Source organism: Synchiropus splendidus, chromosome 16 (genome assembly GCF_027744825.2).
Source record: "Synchiropus splendidus isolate RoL2022-P1 chromosome 16, RoL_Sspl_1.0, whole genome shotgun sequence".
Taxonomy (NCBI): domain Eukaryota; kingdom Metazoa; phylum Chordata; class Actinopteri; order Syngnathiformes; family Callionymidae; genus Synchiropus; species Synchiropus splendidus.
The window spans coordinates 5006932-5028465 of NC_071349.1; the positions used below are offsets into that span (position 1 = coordinate 5006932).

General features: G+C 40.1%; 1 protein-coding gene across 5 annotated transcripts; it reads left to right on the forward strand.

Annotated features, from left to right (window-relative positions):
* The first annotated feature begins 589 nt into the window (after window positions 1-589).
* osr1 (odd-skipped related transcription factor 1) lies at window positions 590-12205 on the forward strand. Of its 5 annotated transcripts, XM_053845383.1 has the most exons (5): window positions 597-812; window positions 1281-1349; window positions 7193-7889; window positions 11704-11832; window positions 11930-12205. In XM_053845383.1, exons 3-5 carry the CDS (start codon window positions 7213-7215, stop codon window positions 11991-11993), a joined length of 870 nt encoding a protein of 289 aa, XP_053701358.1. In that variant the 5' UTR covers window positions 597-812; window positions 1281-1349; window positions 7193-7212; the 3' UTR covers window positions 11994-12205. The 5 variants fall into 5 exon arrangements, with proteins under 5 accessions (XP_053701360.1, XP_053701358.1, XP_053701357.1 ...); XM_053845385.1 differs by lacking the exon at window positions 1281-1349 and having other exon boundaries at window positions 590-720; XM_053845382.1 differs by lacking the exon at window positions 1281-1349.
* Window positions 12206-21534: the final 9329 nt, after the last annotated feature.

A 21534-nucleotide genomic window follows, 5' to 3' on the forward strand; every position in this document is an offset into this window, starting at 1 on the left:
TTAGATTTAGGGTGAGAGATTGGGGAAAACATTATGTCACTTAGTGGTCCCCACACAATGTGAATCCAATCAGAAAAGACAAATTTATCTTGCATTTTGTGCAGGAAAACTCTCTTGGAAAAGCGCAGGCTCTCCGTTATGCCATGTTGCCAAAGCTGAAAATGACCCATGCTGCACTGTTGTACCGACTCTGTCTGGAAAAACATATGTAAAAGGATTAGTTAGAGTTAATTAGAAAAGAAACAAAAAAAATATCCATGATAATAAAACAATACTTCATCATAGTATTTTTGTTTTACTCTTGCAAATACAAATGTTCACTGTGGTACTGTTTTTTTTTTTTTTTTTAAGGTTCGATTTTCCTAGGTTATTACTGATTAGCATCTACTCACAAACCTGGTTTCTATCAGCCAGTTCAAACTTTCTTTTTTTGAGCCCAGGTACAAGTGCGCCCCCACTCGTTGTGACCCCGGACATGACGCCCCGAGCTCACTCAATGAAACAGTTGTGTGTGTGTGCGGGTGTTGGCTGTGGGCTGGCTGAGCGACGCCAGGAGGAGTCGCAATTTGTGCTTCCATAAAGAGACGGAGATGGATCCGATCGCTGCAGTAACAAGGAAGAGCAGACGGCGGCCTCGCACGCACGCACGCACGCACGCCTACAGCCACGGCTCACCAGCGACTTCATCCCAGTGGAGCCGACGGTCGCCGGCAGCAGGAGGTACGCAGCCGCTCTGGTGAAAAGGCAGCGAAACTTCGATAGGACTCCCGTTGTCACAAAAAAACAAAACAAAAAAAACCTCGCCACCGCAGGTAGGACTCCAATATCATTCCGACACAAAACATCCAGGTGATTTCGTTGTTTTTACTGACTATTCTTTGAAAATTTTAGAAACTCTACGCAATGTACGATGACGGCAGAAAGTTTTAGAAAGCAATTTATACTCTATAGTACTTTCATTTTTTGTCACTTAACATTTTGTGTGGAAGTGTCAAACGCGATTTCTCTCACTGACGTGCCGATGGCGAAGACGACTCTTGGTACTGAACATTAACCTCATGTCGAAGTGAATTTGTATGTTTATATCTATGGGCTTATCATGTGTAAAGACCCAGTAAATCACAGTTTTATATTTTACTCTTACTTATAATTGGTTAAACTGTCAAACAGAGAAGGTGAGCGTACTCCGAGATCAGCGCGCCTGTCACGCGCTCGTGTCCACATTTGAAATGATAACACATACAATACACAAACGCTTAAAGGTAAATGTGTTCATGCAGGCACAGTGAAGACTAAAGAGACAAAAAGCTGGACACGGGTGATCGAGGTTAAATTCCAAACTTGTTGAGGTGAGAATGTGATTATTCTTATGTCATTATTTGATTGAGTGTTGCGCAGAAATACGTTTGATTATGATACTGTTCCATTCTCTACGTATCTTTTTTTATTTTCAACACTGTTATTTGTGTCACCAATTGATATTCGGTGTCACAGAACTGAATCAAAGCTCGTCCTTCCCGCCAGCCATTGTAAATTACATTGCACATTATGAACAACATATTGTTTAATTGAGCTGGACAAATCATTTGAAAATAAATCGATTTTGTATTCTCCAATTCCAATGAACTTCAAAATGTTTTGCAGTTTGTTTTCAAGTAACATTTCTTCTCCAAATGTTTCTGGTTAATTGGAGTGTGTTGAATGTATGATTAATACATTGATTTTACATTTTTCACATGAACACTTGTTCACACCATCATCAATGTCATGTGTGTGTGAACCTGCTCGCAGTCACACTTAGGTGCAAGACTCAGTCTGCTTATCTTCTCTGAAGCGCAAGATCTAACAGTAGGGGCCCTGAGCTGAGGAGGCCACATGGCTGCGTGGCGAAGTGTTTGGGTCCCTGGTAGGCAGACATGAAAGGGTTAAAGGTGAGAGGAGCCGGCAGAGTAAAAGTCAATGACTTCTGCTGGATGATCAGAGAGGTGCAGCTACAGAAGATTCGAGCTCAGCTGCTCCTCATGACTGGAACCCTGACTGTGATCCACAACATCACTGTTTACCCAGCACCTATGGCAGAGCAGCGTTTAGTCTTTGTGTGTTCGATTTATGTTATGGAGTGAATGGTAGTTCAAAGGTGAGGAAAATAATTTTTAACATCAAGCCACAAATTTCCATTAAAATCACAATGTGTTTATGAAGTAGGATTCCTGGCAGTACTGCCACAATAACTTTACATTTCTAACATACTGTTCTTCAAACTCAACAGCTAGCTCGGCAGCAAAACGAGCTGTAAAAAAATGGGCAAATAATCCAAAGTTATTATTGTTCTAATATATATATATATATATATATATATATATATATATATATATATATATATGGGAAAAATTGTCTGCAGGGTCACTGACACGGAAGAAGATCATCCTTTCTACGCTTATTTTGTCCTACATGTTGTGACTTGACTTGATCATGAACAACCATTACGTTTTTAATAAATGCAACCAGTATAGGGTTCTGGCTACAAAGGGAGAAACATTATGTTAAAAAAAAAAGTTATTGGGCGATGACTCTTCATGCACGAAGTACATAGTTATTGTTTCATTACTCTTCCAACCATAATACAGATTTATGATGTGAAATAAGAAGATAATAATAGTGCATCAAACAGTTCTGATCTTTTTAGTTAAATTTAGTGCTTTGATAAATGTAGAATTTATTAATGGGTTGCTTCAGCTAAAGCGAAAATGCTAAATTCTGTTTAATAAAATCATATGAGCGAAGCTTTCAAACAGCAAAACAGCTATTTATTTATTTATTTTACTTTTAACACAGAGATAAATAAATACATTAATACCAAAAAAAAAAAAAAAAAAGAAAACATTTCAGCATTATTAACTTCATAAGAATTGCAACACAGTATATATTTTGGTCATTGTTCAAATTTGATAAACACACTGAATAACTGGAAATAAATATATATTAGGAGTACAAGGAAACGTGGCATAAAATTGAACAATGCAAAGCAGTCATCCGAACAAAAACAATTTGGTAACGAAAAAAAATTGGTAACGAAGCTGCAGCCACGGAGGAAACAGTGCTCTGTGTTCTTAACACTGGCTCTCTTCTTCTTTTTTTCACTCATCGTCTTTCTTATTTCCCAGAACTATTTGAAAGGGAAGTGTTAAGGATAAAAGAGTGGGGTGAAATTGAAAAATAAATTCAACAATTCTGTAAAACATCTGAATTTCAGAACTGGAAATGATTTGTTTTGATTTTAACAGATGACATGACATCAGATATGTTTAATTTGACATTGGAGTTATACGATAATACAAATAATACTAATGGAATATTGCCGTTAAAATATATATATGTATATCCAAATGAATGTATGAAGTGAGGCATATGTTTTCACAGCTACATTTTTTTTATTTAAAAAAATGTATTCTATTTTATTATTATTATTAATGTCATTTTTTTTATTTATTACTTGTCACTGTTTGTGACTATATCTAACTATTCTAGTGTAGGGCAATGTATTATGTTGCATTTTCTTTTTTTTTTCCGATTACCATTTACCATCCCACCGCTAGTGCAACCTATTAAGTGAAATGTTTTATATATATATATATATACTTACAGGTAAAAAAAAACGGGGACTCTTGAGATGTTACGGGCAAAGTGACTGTAAGGAGTAAGGTTACGTGAGGTGATTTGGCCGTTGAGTTTGAATGGCTCTTGGACAACTCCCACGTGAGGCATGTCCAACTGGGAGGAGGCCATGCGTCAAGACTCAGGAAAATTTAGAGAGGTCACATCGTAGGATAAGATGATGGAAAGATTCACAAAACATTTCTTTCGTTGTAGCTGAGATGCATGAGGAAGCAAAGAAAAGAATTTGGGCGGAATACTGGCAGAGGATGTGTGTGAAACTCATAAAAAAAAAAAAAAACTCTTATGGATAGTTGAGCGCGCGTCAAGGTTCATAGGCCGTTCGTTATTAGTAACCAGTTCATCGCCAATCTTCGTTTGGTAAACCACTGCAGACATGAACACAAGAGAAAAAGAAACAAAGGGGGCTCTACACTAATTTGAAGCATGTGTTCTTAATGCTATGTGTACAGCATTACTGGGCTGTGATATTTGAGCCGTACAAGAGTGAGGAAACCAGTTAAGTCAATGGCAGTGTTGCGGGTTCCAGTCCTGTCCATCAGTGTCAGCTGCAAACAAAGATACATTGTTGTCTATTTCTGCTCATCAAACCTGATCCAACAGCTGCAGGTATCTCGCTCCTTCAGTACTGATCGCAGTCTGACAGCCCCGGGCTTGTTGCTGGGAACAGGAAACACCCACTCGCATACACTCACAGTGCTGTCTTTCTGTCTGAGGCTTCTGCATGTGTGTTCACGCTGTAAATTGATTAGTATGTGTGCCCTCACTGACACATTTACCACACAGGCGAGAGTGGTGGCTTGATGTATCATGTTTATGTTGTCATAATAGCATGTCAACTATGTACATGTGGTGTTGCATCAGAGAGAATGCATAAGAGATAGCATTGTTTTTTTTTCATTTTCTTATTTAAAGAAAAGGCTTAAAACGAAACAAAAAAGGAATGTTTCTTTTTAACAAAAGAAGTCATATACATTCACACACAAAGAAAAAAAAAAGATGTTTTATTTATTTACCCAGAGCCTCCCACAGCTCAAAGACATGCTCACTAGGTCAATTGTGCGCATGAATGGTGTGTGTGCCCTGCAATAGACTGGTGACCTGTCCAGGGTATATTCCCGCCTCTCACCCAGTGACTACTGGGATAGGCTCCAACTCTCCCCGCAACCCTGAACAGGATTAAGCCCTAGTTAACTGACGACGTATCATACATTTATACATTTGATATTAGCCCTAAAGCTGAGATCTGATCTTCATATCTCATAGACTTCTGGTACATATTGCACGCTTTGCCAGGAAAAAGGAGGGTGATGAAGGAGGAATGACAATGTGAGCTGACTATTAACGTGCCCCTACCTTTCCATTTCCAAACAAAAAACAAAAATGTGTCTGTGTATGTGCGATCCTCTTCATGGTATCTCTTATAGTGTGAGTGAGCACACTTTCTTGGTCTGCAAGTGAATTGTGAATGCCCATATTGCATTGAGCTTCCCTTATAAACTTTGGCTCTACACTGTGTCTACAGTGGAATGACTCGTGGACACTGCTCAACGTGGAGAAGGTGATTGTTAGTAATGATATTGTGAGTGTTAGGGGGGCATCTGCAAAACATGAAAAAGTGGACGCCTGATTCTCGACCGTAGCTTGGCGCCAGATGCCATCATATACCGGCATATACATATATATATATATATATATAATCTGGCATCCAAGCTATGGTTGAGAATCAGACGTCCATTTTTTCATGTTTTGCAGATGCCCAGACGCCCCCCCCTAGCTGAAAGTCTCACTATGTAGCACAGTGTGGGTCAGATACTGACGGTTCAGTTCAGCAGCAGTTAGTGTCAGTAAGTAAGAAATGTTTTAGTTGAATATTTCACGTGATTTCATTTTACAGTCATGTGATTGACACTCTCTGAGCTGGCTGTTTTAAGACTATTTTAAGACTGGCAATTCATAAAGAAGTTAAAAATGAAAGATGATGACCCCCAGAGCTGCTGCAGCTGCTGCTGTACTCTCTTTGTGTGGGTGCAGGTTGAAAGGAAGTCAACCATCCTCATGCAGCACTAATGATCAGATAATAAAATAAAAAAACAGAAGCCAAGCCTTACTAGCAGTGTCAGTTGAAGGTGTATTGGGATCAGGTTGAGGTGTGAGATCATCTGCAGAGATGGCATGGGACACTAGAAACAAGACGGTTTGCTTCATTTTATGCATCATGCCTTTTTTGTTGTGTCTCTGCGACAAATCATTTAAAAATGAAATTCTTGTCTAGGTTCATGTACAATCGATATCATGATACAAACTGTCAGTCCTTTGACTAGTGTGATGAGGGATGCTCCGATCAGACTTTATGCTGCCGATCACGATACCGATTAGCCAGAGTGCGGATCACCACCGATAACTGATACCGATCACATGGATTGACAATGAATTTGTAAATTGTCATTTTAATTCTGACACATTTTAATATACCTCTTCAAGAAGGCAAAAACTGAAAAAAAAAAACCTTGCTGAATGCTGCAACTATTCTATCAGAAGGACAACTAAAAAACGTTATACGCAAACACTTACATACTGGCACTTGTAGCGGGACTCCTGCACCCGACTCCAAAACGGCGTTTCCGCCTCCGCACAAATGACACCTGAAAAAGGCTGCTAATCTAGCTCGGAGAAATAAATGATTATTTCTCGGGCAATTGGCTTAGCATTCCCAATTTTACGCTCGGACCACAGGATGTTGCTAAATGTCAGCTGCACTAACAGCCTGCTGCTAAAGAACCAGCAGTCTCACTTTCATGAGCCTGGAAAACTCTGTTCTCTGTCAAGTGTTGGAGCTTTAAATGGCGTATTTAATTTTAACGCGCTTCCCTGTACATCATTTTCCCGTTCATGTGCAAGATGCAAACTTAAATGACATGATTGAAAGAATCTTCACAGCATGTTGGGTTAAACTAACTTTAAAACTACGATCATGAACTGAAGACCACCAAACTCTGTGTATGATAAGTTATCATACTAACATTTATTAAAGTCCTCATTATTCTACCATTATTCTCTCATATCTCCAACCTTCAACTTATCTCAGTATGTCCTGTGCCTCATCCGTGCCATTTCTTCGCAAAGAATATGGCTATGTGAGCAGCACCATATTCACTCAGTCCAAACTCAAGCTTGGCAAAATACTAATGTGAATTGCTAAAATTGGTCAACAACAGTGTTATTACCTAGAAGGGCATTGCTCGTATGTTTTGTCAACTCATTCTCACAAGAGTAATGTAATGTACGTTGACAGTAAAATTAGCCTATGACACGTTCAAGTACATGTTCTGCTTTCTGATGCATATTCCAATGTGGTGAAAAATTGACAGAGGTTGGGTTTGCCATGGGATGGTACTCCTTACACTCAGTATACCTGCTTACACTGCTAACTCAAAGCAAAAAGTGTCTGAGAGATGAGAGAAAAAAAATGGTGTGAGTGACTCATGAATCAAGTTATGTTTTTGGTCTTTTGCAGACTGATCTTGTGTGGCAGCCATGGGCAGTAAGACTCTGCCAGCTCCTGTACCGCTGCATCCCTCTCTCCAGCTAGCAAACTACTCACTTCTCCAGAGCTCCACAGGCCTCCAGCTGCCAGCTGATCACTTCCCCAACATCTACAGCTTCAGTGCCTTACACGCCATCCACCTCCATCAGTGGACTCTTGGCTACCCACCACTCACTCTGCCTCGCCTCTCCAAACTCCCTGTTGGGTTCTCCACGATGGCATCATTCCCTATCTTCCCCCATCTGCTACAGCCGAAGCAGGACTCAACAGTACTTTTGCAGAATTCCAAGAACAAGCCTCGTTTTGACTTTGCCAACCTGGCGACAGCAGCCACCCAGGAAGATCCCCTACAAGCTGAAGATCTTAGCTTGGCTGGAGTTGCTGCAGCCGCTGCAGCTGCGGCACAGGCATCATCTCACCAACCATCATCTGCCAGCCTTGGTTGTCTTCTGGAGGTGTCTAAACTGTCTTCGCCTGAGCGCAAGTCCAGCCGTGGCCGGCTGCCATCCAAGACCAAGAAAGAGTTTGTGTGCAAGTTCTGTGGCCGTCATTTTACAAAGTCCTACAACCTGTTGATCCATGAGAGGACACACACCGATGAGAGGCCATACACTTGCGACATCTGCCACAAAGCTTTCCGAAGGCAGGACCATCTCAGAGACCACAGGTGAGTCTAGTGACATTAAATCCACAAACTATTTTATGCTGAAGTTAAGTACTTTTTTCACCAATGATCCACAGTCAATAGACATGAATGAGTGATTCAAAATTATCCGTGTGTAACTGTGTTTTTGTGTATGTAACAGCAGACAGATCTGAGCATCCAAATTCCCACAATGTTATGATGGTTCACATAACTGGAAACATTGATCACTTTATTCTCATAAATTCATCTGGTATAATGATACGTAGTCAAACACCTTGAGTTTACACTGTAAATCTGGAAGTGAACAACACAATAAATTTTTACTGCAATTATAGAACCCGCCAACAGTCAAGTGCACATCAGAAGCAGACAGCATTGTGCAAATTTGAAAACAGAAGCAGTGAAACAAAGACTGACTGTTCATTTTACCTGGTTGTTTAATTCATGTTGAAGCATTTTCCTCCAGGGTATTGGATCGTCTTTTGTGGTGTTCTGATTTACATGCCAACATGTCAGTCACACTGCTCTCTGTAGTTGCAACATAGTTCACATACGACCTTACAAACTACGCACAAAATGTTCTGATCTGCATGGTAGTGACCTGATGAGCTGTATTTTCCCTACTTTATAAGCATCTGAGCCAGTGATATAGCTGTTTGCGCTATTTGCTTCTGAACTTCTGAAGATTTTACGAAAAAATGAACCAAAATGAACCTGTTGTTAATTTAAAAAAATAAAACTGGCGCAGGAGGCACCTTGTTGAGACATTATCACTGCATTTTAACATGAAATGCAGTGATAATGTCATTTGCAAAGTTCAGTTGGTGCCGTACTCTAGAAACAAATGTTGAGAAGTGAGGGCAGACTGTCATTTCATGGACACTGTTTGCCTACATTGCCTCAGGTGCCTTACCCGTAGTGTGTGCATCATTTCATTGTACATTTTAGAGAGACAAATTAAAGAACAGTTATTGTATTATATTGTATTGACACCAGGTACAGAAGACACCAGACACATATTTTTCGTGTGAATATTTCTCACGTTATTTTATTTTATTTTTTTCCAGATTCTGCTGTTTTCATACCAGCAGTGAAATTGCGACTTTTATATTTTTGGACAGAGGTTCATTTTTCCAAAATTTCGTTTGCACGTATCCAACCAATCGAAACTCTTGTTGTTACCATGTTACACACCAAAACATTCAGCATCTAATGGTGGCGCGCTTGATTCTGTTGATATCCCATCACTGGGTTCTGTATAAGCAAAACACTACAAAGACAACGATCAGAAAGACAACGTTTGAATGCGAATAACTACTAAGAATATGATGACGCTGTGTGTATAATCAAGCTCTTACCTATATGAATTGCCACAGAGGAATGAGCCGCCACTGTGGATAAATACAACTACCCCTTCGAGAGTAGCCTCCCTCCTAACCACCTTTCATTAAATAGACATCCCTTTTCCACACAAAAACAATTTATCAAGGTCATCATATTAAATTCAACTATGTAAATTGCATCAGCCAATTTTGCGATCACGTCCGTGATTCCAGTCCTATTCTTGTAGTCAACGTTCGCCTCCAAATAGTTCACAATTTTGTGCCGTTTGGTATGCGAGGACATTTATTTTGACTTTTCCTTATTTGGCTGTATGTTACAGCGTGTAGTTTTTTCTCTTTATTTTGCTCGGTCAACGTTGCGTTGATGTCAGTACATATGACTTCCTCTTGTGTCTGAGGCATGTCTTCTATGTTGTGTAGTGTGTTACTGTCAGTCTGTCGCTCCAGATCATTGAAGTTTCTTCTGTAGCGTCATCTTAAAATTTCTGTGTCATTTCTTTGAATGCCCTCACATCCAAAGGGTTTTTCATTTCCTTTGTAAATTATTGGAGTGTACTAGGAATGGGCAATATGGACAAAAAATTATCTGGATAAATGTCATTTCAGTGACAATGATAATTACCTCGATAAAACGCATTTTCATTCTATTCCATGTGTTGGACACACTACAGTCTCTCTCAATACAGTTTTATGGTGAAACCTATTAGAGGACTTTGTCTCCAACATCATCATTTGTTTATGTTTAATTATAATACTTATACTTATACTTAAGTGTAGAGATGAGAAATTCAGTGTTTCACATCCCCCGTAGAGCCCGGTCATGACTGACAGATTGCTCTGCCAGTTTTATTTAAGGGTGAAATTGAGCTGTCTGCCAGCAGCATCTCATGTCTCTTAACAGTTTACTTAAGTGTGGACAAATTTCCTGCTATTGAAGAAATAATGTGGAGAAATAAATAATAAATTAATTTAGTAATATTCTATTATCATAATCATTATACAAACTGTCAGTCCTTTGTTTAGTGCGATGAAAAACCACACAATTCACAATTCTCTATCCTAAAATGTTTTTTATTGCCTTCGTGAGGATTTCACTAATACTTTGACCGTTTTGTTGATGAATTTGAATTTGTTGATGGCCCCTAACTGATGCCGGGTTGACTCAGACTCAGAGTCGACCCGTGTCATTGTCAAAAGTTTCCTGCTTTTGGTGGTATATTGTGTACGATAAGTTGTCTGCCATCCCTAGAGTGTACCGTTTGTTGGCGTGTGCCCTGTAATCTATCGTATATACATCTACAAGAGCCACTTTTTGGCAGAAGGAGCAGAAAAGTGCCACTATCCAAAGAGCAGAGACTACAGCAGTTGTTCTCAGTGCGGAAGACAAATTCTGGATGAATGTTTGAAGTAATTACAGGTCATATTGCAGGTGTGTTTGAGTGGCATTGCAATGAAAAGAGAACATTTTCAAAAACAAATAATGATAACACAAATTCATTTCCACACAAATTGCTGTTTCTTAAAGGGGCCCGATCATGCTCCTCTCAGTGTTTTTAAAATGTGGATTTTAAAAGATATTTGAACCCCATGTCTCACAGATATACATTTATTTTGACAAATACAAATATTTTCACAAATTGAAAATGTAATTATTCACCTTAAAAATACATCAAGTAGAGATTATGAGGTCGGGATCAGTCTTCTGCACCTTTGGTATAGATTTAGCCGTTTTTCACGAAACAGTCTTGCTTATCTATGCAACCTATACCAGGGAATGGCCACAGTAGATGTTGATTTTTGTTCCAACCATTCAAGCACACAGAGTTTTACCAGTCAGGAGTCAGCTGAAACAAGCAGCAGCTGATCAACTCAATTGAGTCTTCAGACACCTGGTTCAAGAAGCTGTATGTGACAGTTGGGTCGGAGCAAATTCCTGCACAAAAATCTTGTTGACTTTACAAAAAAGAACACTTATTTGATCTACCATCATTCCGACAACACAAAAACTGAATCAGAGTTTCAGTAGAAAAAAACAAAAAACAAAACAGCATTAACTTAAGATGGTACAAAGTCATGATGTGGCGCTGACATAACATACTACAAGAATTCAACATCTTAAACATTAGAGGTATTGAAGAAGCTTGTATTCAAAGAAACTTACTATGTTGGATGTCTGTTTCCATTCATTTTTGAAGTGCAGGTGTTATGGTGAATTAATCATATTGGGACAGATTAAAATTCTAATATTGTGAGATAACTAAAAAGTCAAAATATTAATTGGATTGGACTAATAATATTCCACAGACATGTATTACGTCATGGGAGTAGGGATGGGTTGGACGTTATGTGGCCTCAGCAAATAAATATGTTGCTACAGTTGAGTTAATTTTGCATCAAGGGATCAAAACCGTGATATCAAAGTGGTTTTGATTGTTCATGGAGCAGTGATTCAGTCATTTTAATCTCTAATGATATCTTGTGTTGCAATGCAGGTACATCCACTCCAAGGAGAAGCCCTTCAAGTGTCAGGAGTGTGGCAAGGGCTTCTGCCAGTCCAGGACTCTGGCAGTCCACAAAACATTACACATGCAGGTTAAGGAACTGAAGCAAGCCAAGATCAAGTGAGTTGCCCCACCTGCAGGGAAGAGACACTGGAAAAATGAGACTGACCTGGAGCCAAAAACCATGACCAAAGAACTCTCATCTCAACAATCGTAGGTTAAACACCAGCAGATTTCTGGTGATTTCTAATGCCTCATGGAGGACTGGCAAACCCAAATGAACCAAAGGAAGTGATGAGGACTTGATCAACAGAGAGCCACCAGGATGCCTTGACCAAAGACTTAAAGTAATCCTTATGCAAGTTATAAAAGCCATGTTACCAAAGCAAGACCTTGTTGTACTGTTGCATTCCAATTTTATTTTTTGTACAAATACATGATACCAGAAAATGTATTTTTGCACTTTAATCCAAATATTGATTCTATTTTTACATATATCACTGGATTTATTGAATTTATTTCCAAAAATATTAATTTGTAAATAAAAGTATTAAGAAAACACAGTTGTTTGTTGGATGCTTTTGAATAGAATTTAACAGATTGTGTGTTTATTCAGTATATTATGGGCCTAGACCAGGGACAGCTAACATTGGCTGAAAAAAAGAATATAGGCATTGAAAAATAAGAATATTGGCTGAAAAAATAAATATAGACATATTTCCTTTTTTAAATTTGAATTCCATTCTAGTTTTCTACTTCAAGACAAAAATGTTTGAGCCAATATTCTGTTTCTCAATTCCTATATTATATTTTTTAGTCAATATTATTTTTTCGATGGCTATATTCTTTTTTTCAGCCAAGATTTTTTTTAAATCCCAATGTTCGTCTTTTGAGTCCTCTTCAAGGTGGCACTGTTTTAGCGTGGAGGGGAGGGCAGGAGGCAGAGGGGATTATAAGCGGGTTGGAAGGGGTGGGGTTTGCGCTGAGTCTGCATGTCATTTGCATATTTGTGTAACGTTCAGTGTGACAGTGTTCGGTGAAGCTTACGTACTTGCTCAGTTTGACAATTTCAGTTTGTGGCTTTGAACTTAGGTGCAACCACATCTACTTTTATATCCTTTCACACATTCATATCTATTTGTTTACATGTAACAGAAATCCTGGAATCAGATTGCAACCTATCGAATCTAATCTAATCGTTGTTCACACTGGCCGGTCCGATTCCTGTTTTCTTCTCCAGGACTGCTCACCACAAGAAGGCCAGTGCCATGTGCACTGTAATGGTGACTCAGAGCACCGTCTCCATTGCATCTGATGGTGACGTGTCCTCAGCCAACATAAAGCTGCTCAGTGGTCACGTGGGTTGTTTTCAACTAACAAAACAATCTTCAGTGAAAATATTTAGAATGCATGACTTATTTGCATGACAATGCATCAGGCATTCATTTGACCCGTTTCTAGGAATATCAAGTTTACGGAGTGATGAGAGCTTCCGATCATCTACCCTTTATTTTGGAATGTCCCACAGGAGAGGAGAAACCAAACACATACACGCAGTATGCAATATGGAAGGCTGACTTCGGCGTCAACCGGATGCAGAAGTCCTTTTAAAAGTAGTGGCTCTGTGGTGCCTTAGGAGTGAGAATGTATTGCCTCCGCTAGTCTGGGTTGGAAAGAAATGAGGTGAGTATGAGTACGTGATTTTTAAAAGTATAAGATGTAAAAAGCTTCCATGTGTTGTCTTTCAGTCTGGATGAGAGAATCCTATAGTGAGCTGTTTCCACATGTGCTGCAGCGGCCCAGGTGTAACTTTTATTTTTGCCCTGTGCGTAGAGGATCTGGTCGTGCCATTCAATAGTAAAGGTGCAGGAACATACAGACGTGTAGAATGTGTGATATGTGCATTTCACTGAACTCAACATCATTTTGATGTTCGTCCTCAATCACAAGGAACATCTGTAATGGCTGTTATATAATTTTTGCTATGAAAAAATTAAACAATTAAAACACATCTCAAATTTGTAATTGTACATAAAGTTAGGCCAGAGGTTCATCTGACCTTGCATATGGATGTATATATCCAAATGTCTATTTGGCCATGTCTATTCACTTGATCAGTTTTAGAACCAAAGGACTGCATTGTGTTTCCTGTATATATGGGCAATCATCCATAAGAAAAGCTGCTGGTCAGAGGAAGGGGACATATTTAGCGGATGCAAGCTACTCACCTATTTTTTGTGTGTCCAGGAACTCATCAGTCTGTCAGCAGCTCTCTGAGTAGCCAGGATCAGACACACACAAACACAGCTGGGGATGGCCTACGTGACGGCTGCGCTCGGGCTTATGAGACACTTTTGTCCTCGACTGGCCATTGACATTGCAAATTCTGCACTTTTACATTTGGATAGGGCTGCATTCTGAACGCTGTACATGTCTGAAATAAAACAAAAAAAAGATGAACCACAACAGTTTGAAAAGTAGCCAAAGACACCCGATTTTTCATTCATATTCTCTGCTGTTACACCAGACCTGATGCCTCCTCTCTATGACACTAATGCACAAGGTTATTTCTGCTCCCTCCTGGCTTTTTCCACACTTCCTATAGTGCAGACCTGGGCACAGTAGGTGTCACCCATACCAGGCATCGAGCAACTTCTCTATTTCCACTAAGTGAGATGTTATCGTGGTGAAATAAAGCATATTTTTGTGATATATGTTTCTCTGTTCTTTGTTCAAGCATACTTTGCATCAACATGTTTTGCTCACCTTTGCCTAACTGGCGGTCATGGCTGGCAGGCGAGTAACAGCTAATGCTTAAAGCTAATGCTTTAACACTAAACAACTAATACTTTCCTGTAGATGTTTCGGTCTGAATGACCTTACTTATGTCTTATCTGGGCCTCAGGGAAATGTCATTCACTGCTACTGTCCTCTCAAAATGATTCAGCGGGAATAATCGGAGGCAACATGGGGGCATGCTTCACACAGTCGACCTGGACATGGTCACTGACACATTTATGGTTTTCCACTGGCAGGGTGAGCTGGAGGGTGGCAGGATGGACGAGTGGTAAGGTGACAGATCCGGAGTCATCAGGGACTGACTGGTCCACACCAGGCTTCCTCCTTCTCATGCACAAAGGGAAGGAACCCCATCGCTTCCTACAGCCTCTTGTACAGTTATAGAGCAGAAGTGAGGAGGGCCAGGAAGGTGAAACCGGGTCGTGATGAAAATGACTTCCACATGGTAAATGGCCTTCTCACCTTCCTATAGCAGGGTAATGACGACACAATGGCACCAAGCTCATGCTGACAGCTGCCACTGCTTGGCAACCATTACAAATACTTCAACAGTCCCACCTGATCCCCTGCCTGAGCATCCCAGATGCACTAAAAATGACTTTTTTATTTTTATATATTTATTTTTTTATGTCGCATGTAATTAAATAGTGGTTACCACTGCCACCTTGCTGACATTTGGTGAGGAAGGCTGTGTCAGAGGAGCTCAGTAGGGAGACCTGCGGCCGGCTGCAGATTGTTTCAGTAAGACCAGAGACATTTGATTTTGGACTTTCTTTATTCTCTGTGCCTTGGGGATATATAGGTAGTTGAGAGGTTTTATGAATCATCACCAAAAGCAATGGAACAGTTGGACTATAAGGAGGAACTCACAGGGAGTTGCAGAAGATAATGTGAAGGAGATGGACATCCGAAATGGAAAAAGAAGTTACAGGACGATGTGGGAAGATGGCAGCTTTGAGATTTGAGTGGAGAAATATAAAAGACAGCAATTAGAAAAAGAAATTATGACAAGAGAGATAGTGGTGAAGTGAAGTCCAGTGAAGCCGCTGTTGACAATAAAAAGAAGATTCTGGCCTCGAACACAAGTAGCAAATGGAAAGCTTTGTTTTTGAAACTTCTAGTTATTCCTCGAATGGAGTAAGTTACACTTTAGCGAGCTCCCGCGCCCTTCTTAACAACAATTCTTTTTTTGCACACTTTTTTTTTTTAAAGATTTCTGGTGATAGCATTTCCCCTTGACTCTTGTTTCACAGTTTGCGAAAGATAAATGTCACCTAAGCCAAAGACGGCGGCCAAGCCATCCTCAACAACAGAGGCCTGTATTACAGTCCGGTTTCCACTTTGCCATGACACTCCTTCCCGAGACAATGGAGCAGGATTTCAGTGGAGGATGGATAAGACATCTAAATTTAAAGAACAGTTGCTGACAGGTCTACGGACCAAAATGGCAGCTAAATTTAAAACTGAACTTCAGATGGCACTGAATGCCAACCTTGTCTCTGTCAAATCCAAACCACAAGCGGTAAAGTCAGAAAGCACCTCTGCTGTTTCGCGCATTCAATCAGACGTGCACAGAAAGGAGGGATCTCTGTGCACACTGACTGGATGGCTATTTTATGACATGCCAGAACACAGTAGCGCAACAAGGATGAAGTACAGTATGAGGATTTCTGTTTTTCCGGACTGGACAATGTACGTAACGTAAAACAAAAGTTTAATCTTGATGTTAGAGGGGAATGTTCGACGAAGTGAACAGTTAATATGTTGGGTTTTCTTTTTTATATATATTTTACTAGTTCTGGGTGTGCAGCAGTGCGTTAGGTTTGGACAGTTTGGTTTTCCGTCATACAGGACGAGACTGCTGTAGGTGCATTGGGTTGTTCGAAAGTGTTGTGTTCACGTTTTTAAACAAAACGCTTCTATCCGTCCTGCCTGATCACCTGCCTGAGCAGATTGACTCACTATCTGATAACACTAAAGAAAAGATACACAAACAAACCTTTTTATTTATATAGTTTTTAGTTACATGGTTCATGTCTAAATTTTGTCTTATTAATTTATGACCACTAGTCTAAGAAGTCACTCAGTTCCTGAACTTACATCAGGAAAAGGTTTATTAACTGGAATATTAAAGGGCTTGGGATTCCTGAAAAGAGTGATTCCTGAAGAGTGTTGTTTCTTCTGAAGCGTTTGAAGGATGACATTGTTTTTCTGCAGCCAACAAACATGAACATTATCGAAGTGTCCCTGGGTCTCTGAGAATTTTTTAATTCCAAGGCTGGAATGGTTGCCATATTAATTAGAAAATCGATCCAATTCTCAGTTTCTGAAGTGCTATCTGGTCAAAATGGAAGACACCTGATAGTTGTAGGTTTGTTATTCAATATTTATGTGATACTTGTAAACCTGATGGTTGGCTCCCACTCAAGGTCCTCGGTGATGGTGGTTCCCAGGAAGCAGAAGGAGTCCACAATGGGAATAGGCTAACCAGTCAACATGAGAGGGGACGGAGGAGCAGTGAGTCTCCTCAAGTCCATGATCATATTCCACTGTCTACTGCGCGTTCAGCTCCAGGTTGTAGTGGCTGCACTAGGACACGAAACCAGTCCACCTCCCTCCTGTAACCTGACTCATCTCCATCTGAGATGAGCCCGACGATGGTGGTGTCACGGACTGGTTCCTGGAGGTGCAGTAGTTGGTGTACAGGGAGAAGAGCCATGGAGAGCCATGAGGAGACCTGATGTTGAGGTTCCAAGTGTTGGAGACAGTTGCCCCTAGCTGCACGCACTGAGTACAGCTGGTCAGGAAGTCCGTAATCCACCTGCAGAGGGAGTCGGGCACGTTGAACTGGTGAAGCTTGTCTTCAAGCAGAGATGGGAGAATCGTATTAAAAGCAGTGATGAAGTCCACAAACAGGATCCTGGCATAGGTTCCTGGGGACTACAGATGCTCCAGAACAAAATAAAGGGCCTGGTTTACTGCATCGTCCACAGATTTGTTGACTCTGTAGCGTGAGTCCAGGACGGGAGCAGTGATGGGTTTCAGGTGGGACAAAACCAAAGGACTTCATGACCACAGATGTCAGTGCCACCGGTCTGTAGTCCTAGCTTTCTTTGTAACAGGAATAATAGTGGAGGATTTAAAGCATGGATAGCACATGTTTCATTGATAGAGGAAAAGGCAGTGACTTCAGTTTCTGAAGTAACAGCAATGTGCCGTACAGCTTAGCTACCAGACTTCAAAACATCTTGTCGCAATCACTCGACATGTTGCAGTGTTCACAGCATATTTGACTGAAAAGTTTGAATAAAAGTTTGAGTCAAAGCAAGCGCGTTGCTGTTTCATTTGTAATTCCACTCACTAACGTCAAAGTAGCCCACATCTCTACACTCACCAAGGCTTGATTTTGAGTTTGTTGAAGGTTTTATGACGGTTGTTTTTTTTGTGTTCCCAACATGATTTACCAAATAATGACTCAAATTCAACGGTTAGCTTATGTCTATCAAGGTATACAGGCAGATGTCGATCATCTTCATGGAGTTTATTTAATGGTTTTAACATCTCAAATTCATCGTATGATTCTATCTTTCAGTCCGTGTCCTCGTTGTAATCCTGGTCTCGTGCTCTTCTCATTATCCTTCATGTTTCCTTCTCAAACTTGCCGGGTCTGGTGTAACAACAATAGCTATTAGCAGTGCCGGTGTTCATCATGTGACAGGAGGCGGCACAGTTTCATGCTCCTCACCTGGCCAATCTATTTCAAGATGGAGCGTGACTATTAGGCGTCTATGAAAACAAGATTCCGAGCGGACAACAGACAAACGAGGTTATGTATCTTGAACAGGAAATACAGATTTTAAATTTGAACAACTGAAAATGCTGGGTAATCCACTATGTGTGTTGTCATAAAATATTGATATTTGCCGTCAGTGTATTGATAATTAGCACCTCCAAGTCTGAGGCGATGGTTCTCGACCGGAATAAGGTGGTTTGCTCTCTCTGGGTCGGTGGAGAGTTCTTGCCCCAAGTGGTGGAGTTTAAGTATCTCGGGATCTTGTTCTCGAGTGTGAGAAAAGTAGAGCGTGAGATTGATAGACAGGTTGGTGCAGCGGCAGCAGTGATGTGGTCGCTCTATCGGACCATTGTGGTGAAGAGGGAGCTGAGTCACAAGATGAAGCTCTCGATTTACCGATCGATCTACCTCCCTCACCTATGGTCACGAGCTTTGGGTAATGACCGAAAGGATGAGATCGCAGATACAAGCGGCTGAGATGAGTTTCCTCCGCAGGGTGGCTGGGCGCACCCTTAGAGATAGGGTGAGGAGTTCGGTCATCCGGGAGGAGCTCGGGGTGGAGCCGCTGCTCCTCCACATCGAGAGGAACCAGTTGAGGTGGCTCGGGCATCTGATCCGGATGCCCCCTGGACACCTCCCTGGGAAGGTGTTCTGGGCATGTCCTACTGGGAGGAGACCCCAGGGAAGACCCAGGACTCGCTGGAGAGATTATGTCTCCGGTCTGGCCTGGGATCCTCCGGGATGAGCTGGAGGTAGTTTGTGCGGAAGTTTGGGCTTCCTTGCTCCTAATGCTGCCTCCGCGACCCGACTCCGGATAAGCGGCAGAAGAAGGTAAAGGTGAAGGTATTGATAATCTATTGCGATAGAGAGTGCAACAATATATTGCTGTTGTTTTTTCCCCGATCCCCTTCACACATTAATAAAATATCTTTTTGGTCTAAGTTTGAATCTCTGCACTGGTGTTTTCTGTAATCGAATCATGCGTCTCCTCATCCCTTCTTTCACTGCTTACTGGTCCATCCCCTACAACTCATCTCATTTCATTTCACTGAAAAACCCACAGTAATATCTACGTTTGGGTGCAATTTATAAGACATTTCAAATTAACCAAGACGTCAGTTTCAGCTCCCTTTTGAAGGAAGCACCTTTTCCAACCTGCACTTCTGCAGTTCTTTCAAAATGTATTTAAAGATGTCCTATTTCGTCCCTTCACAGACCTATCCAATGAGCTTAACCTTCCATCATTCCACCATTGGATGAATTTTTGAAAGTCAAATCAGGATTGAAAGATGAATGGTGGAAAGCAACATTCAGCAGGGTGTATAATAGTTAGTCATGTGCCCGACTCACACTCAGTTTAAGGTGTTTTATAGGATTCATCTGTCCAAAGTCTGAAAAGTCAAAGGTCAAAGTGCAATACCTCACCTGGTATTCTTCACCGTGACGCTTTCGGAAAATTACTTTGAAACAACGTCCAACATATTATCTGTAATATGTGCATTTTCACCTCAAGTAACTATTTTTGATCTTCCCGAAAAGCCTAGACAATTTACATCTGATCCTCTGGATGTGATAGCTTTTACTTCTTTACTAGTATGACTTCTTCATTGGAAATCGACAAGCCACCATGTAGTACTCAATTGCTCCAAGACACCATGTTTTTCTTAAAGTTAGAAAAAAATCAAGCGTACAATTAAGGGTGACACTGGAAAGTTTTCAGTAAATGGCAACCTCTTCTTTCCTATTTCAGCTCACATGACTCCCTCTCTTTAGACTAATTTCTGTAGCCAGATATTGATATTTCACTGTTATTGATGTACGAGACTGCTTTTCCCCTTTCCACTTCTGCCTCCTCAAATATATTTTTTAAATTTATTTATGATTATTGTTCTTATTCATTTTCTTTTATTTATGTTTTTATTCTGTTGTAACATATGTATATATGTCTGCGTGTTCTATTTTAGTAAAATAAAATATAAAACAAAAATAATAAAACAGAAGAGTGACTTTGACTTTGTGTATTTTTCTCCTTTATTGCCTGAGGGAAGTGTTTTTTTTTTTTATATATATATGATATTGTGGTCTGACATTGGAATTAGGATTGTAATCGTAACTACAATGTCATATACGTTTCAGCAAAGAAACTTTTTCATTCAACACGAACTGGAGCACAATATGTGGGAGGGGGAGCGTCAGTACAGTACATTTGCAGGTCTCAAAGAAAGATTTCTGGAAAACCTGCCTCAGACCGCAGTCTGTCCGACCAAACGGCCTCAGAAAGAACAGGCATGTAATGCAGTGTAAAAAAAAAATGTAAACGTTTGTTCACGGAGTGTGATCCTCTCTGGTTACGTGCTTTAATAATGAGCCAAATTGTTTACATAATGTAGAGAGGAAATAAAGGGAATATAAAGCTTAATTAGAGAATTTGTTTGGGGAGGGAAAGAATCCAGAATTTGTAAAGAAATTTTAGAAAATTAATATAATGAGGATGGGTTAAAATTGTGGAGCTGAGAAAGAAAAAAGATGCCTCTTCGAATTAAAAAAATGTTCACATATTTAGATAAAGAAGAAAAACAAGAATGGGGGTATTATTTTGAGAGCAAAATAAGAAAAGTGTGTGGACGTGAAAATTCTGGGAAATGTATAATCTTAAGGAAAGATTTGATGAGCAGAATGGATGAGTTATGCAGGGAAGTAATGGAAGCATAGGGGATGATTTTAGAAAAGATAGATTATATGAATGTGATACATTAAAAAATATGAATAAAACGATAAATGATGATGGAACATCATTTGTGTGAATATATGACCAATATATGAGTATGTGCCCGGTTTCATGTGTTCAGGTTGACAGGTGAGGTGGACGGGAAGGGACAAGAAATAAGGCAGGCGAGTGCGGTGGCACTAATGGAAAATGTAAAAAAGTAGTATGCCAGTAGAGTGGAGAAATAAAATTAAAACAGAATGCAAAAAGAAAACAAAGAAGATATAATCTTTAGGAGAATGGGGGAAAAGACTTTAATATAAAAGAAATTAAAATGAAATTCTGGTACATTATATCTGGTATACTGAAAATGAAAATAATAAGGCCAAGAAGTGGAAGAGTTTGGGAGGAAGGAGATCTAATAAAATAGAATGCGAACAACTACATTATCTTCTAAGACACAACAGAATATTCAATCATTTGGTAGCAAGTAAATTTGATAAGAATGCGGAAAAAATGTATG

Bases quoted from the DNA above. Each gene is read 5' to 3' on its own strand.
- osr1 (XM_053845385.1), top strand. From the start codon at position 7,213: ATGGGCAGTAAGACTCTGCCAGCTCCTGTACCGCTGCATCCCTCTCTC. The intron at 7,890-11,703 runs GTGAGTCTAGTG...GTTGCAATGCAG, and splicing joins GACCATCTCAGAGACCACAG to GTACATCCACTCCAAGGAGA. The intron at 11,833-11,929 runs GTGAGTTGCCCC...CAACAATCGTAG, and splicing joins CTGAAGCAAGCCAAGATCAA to GTTAAACACCAGCAGATTTC.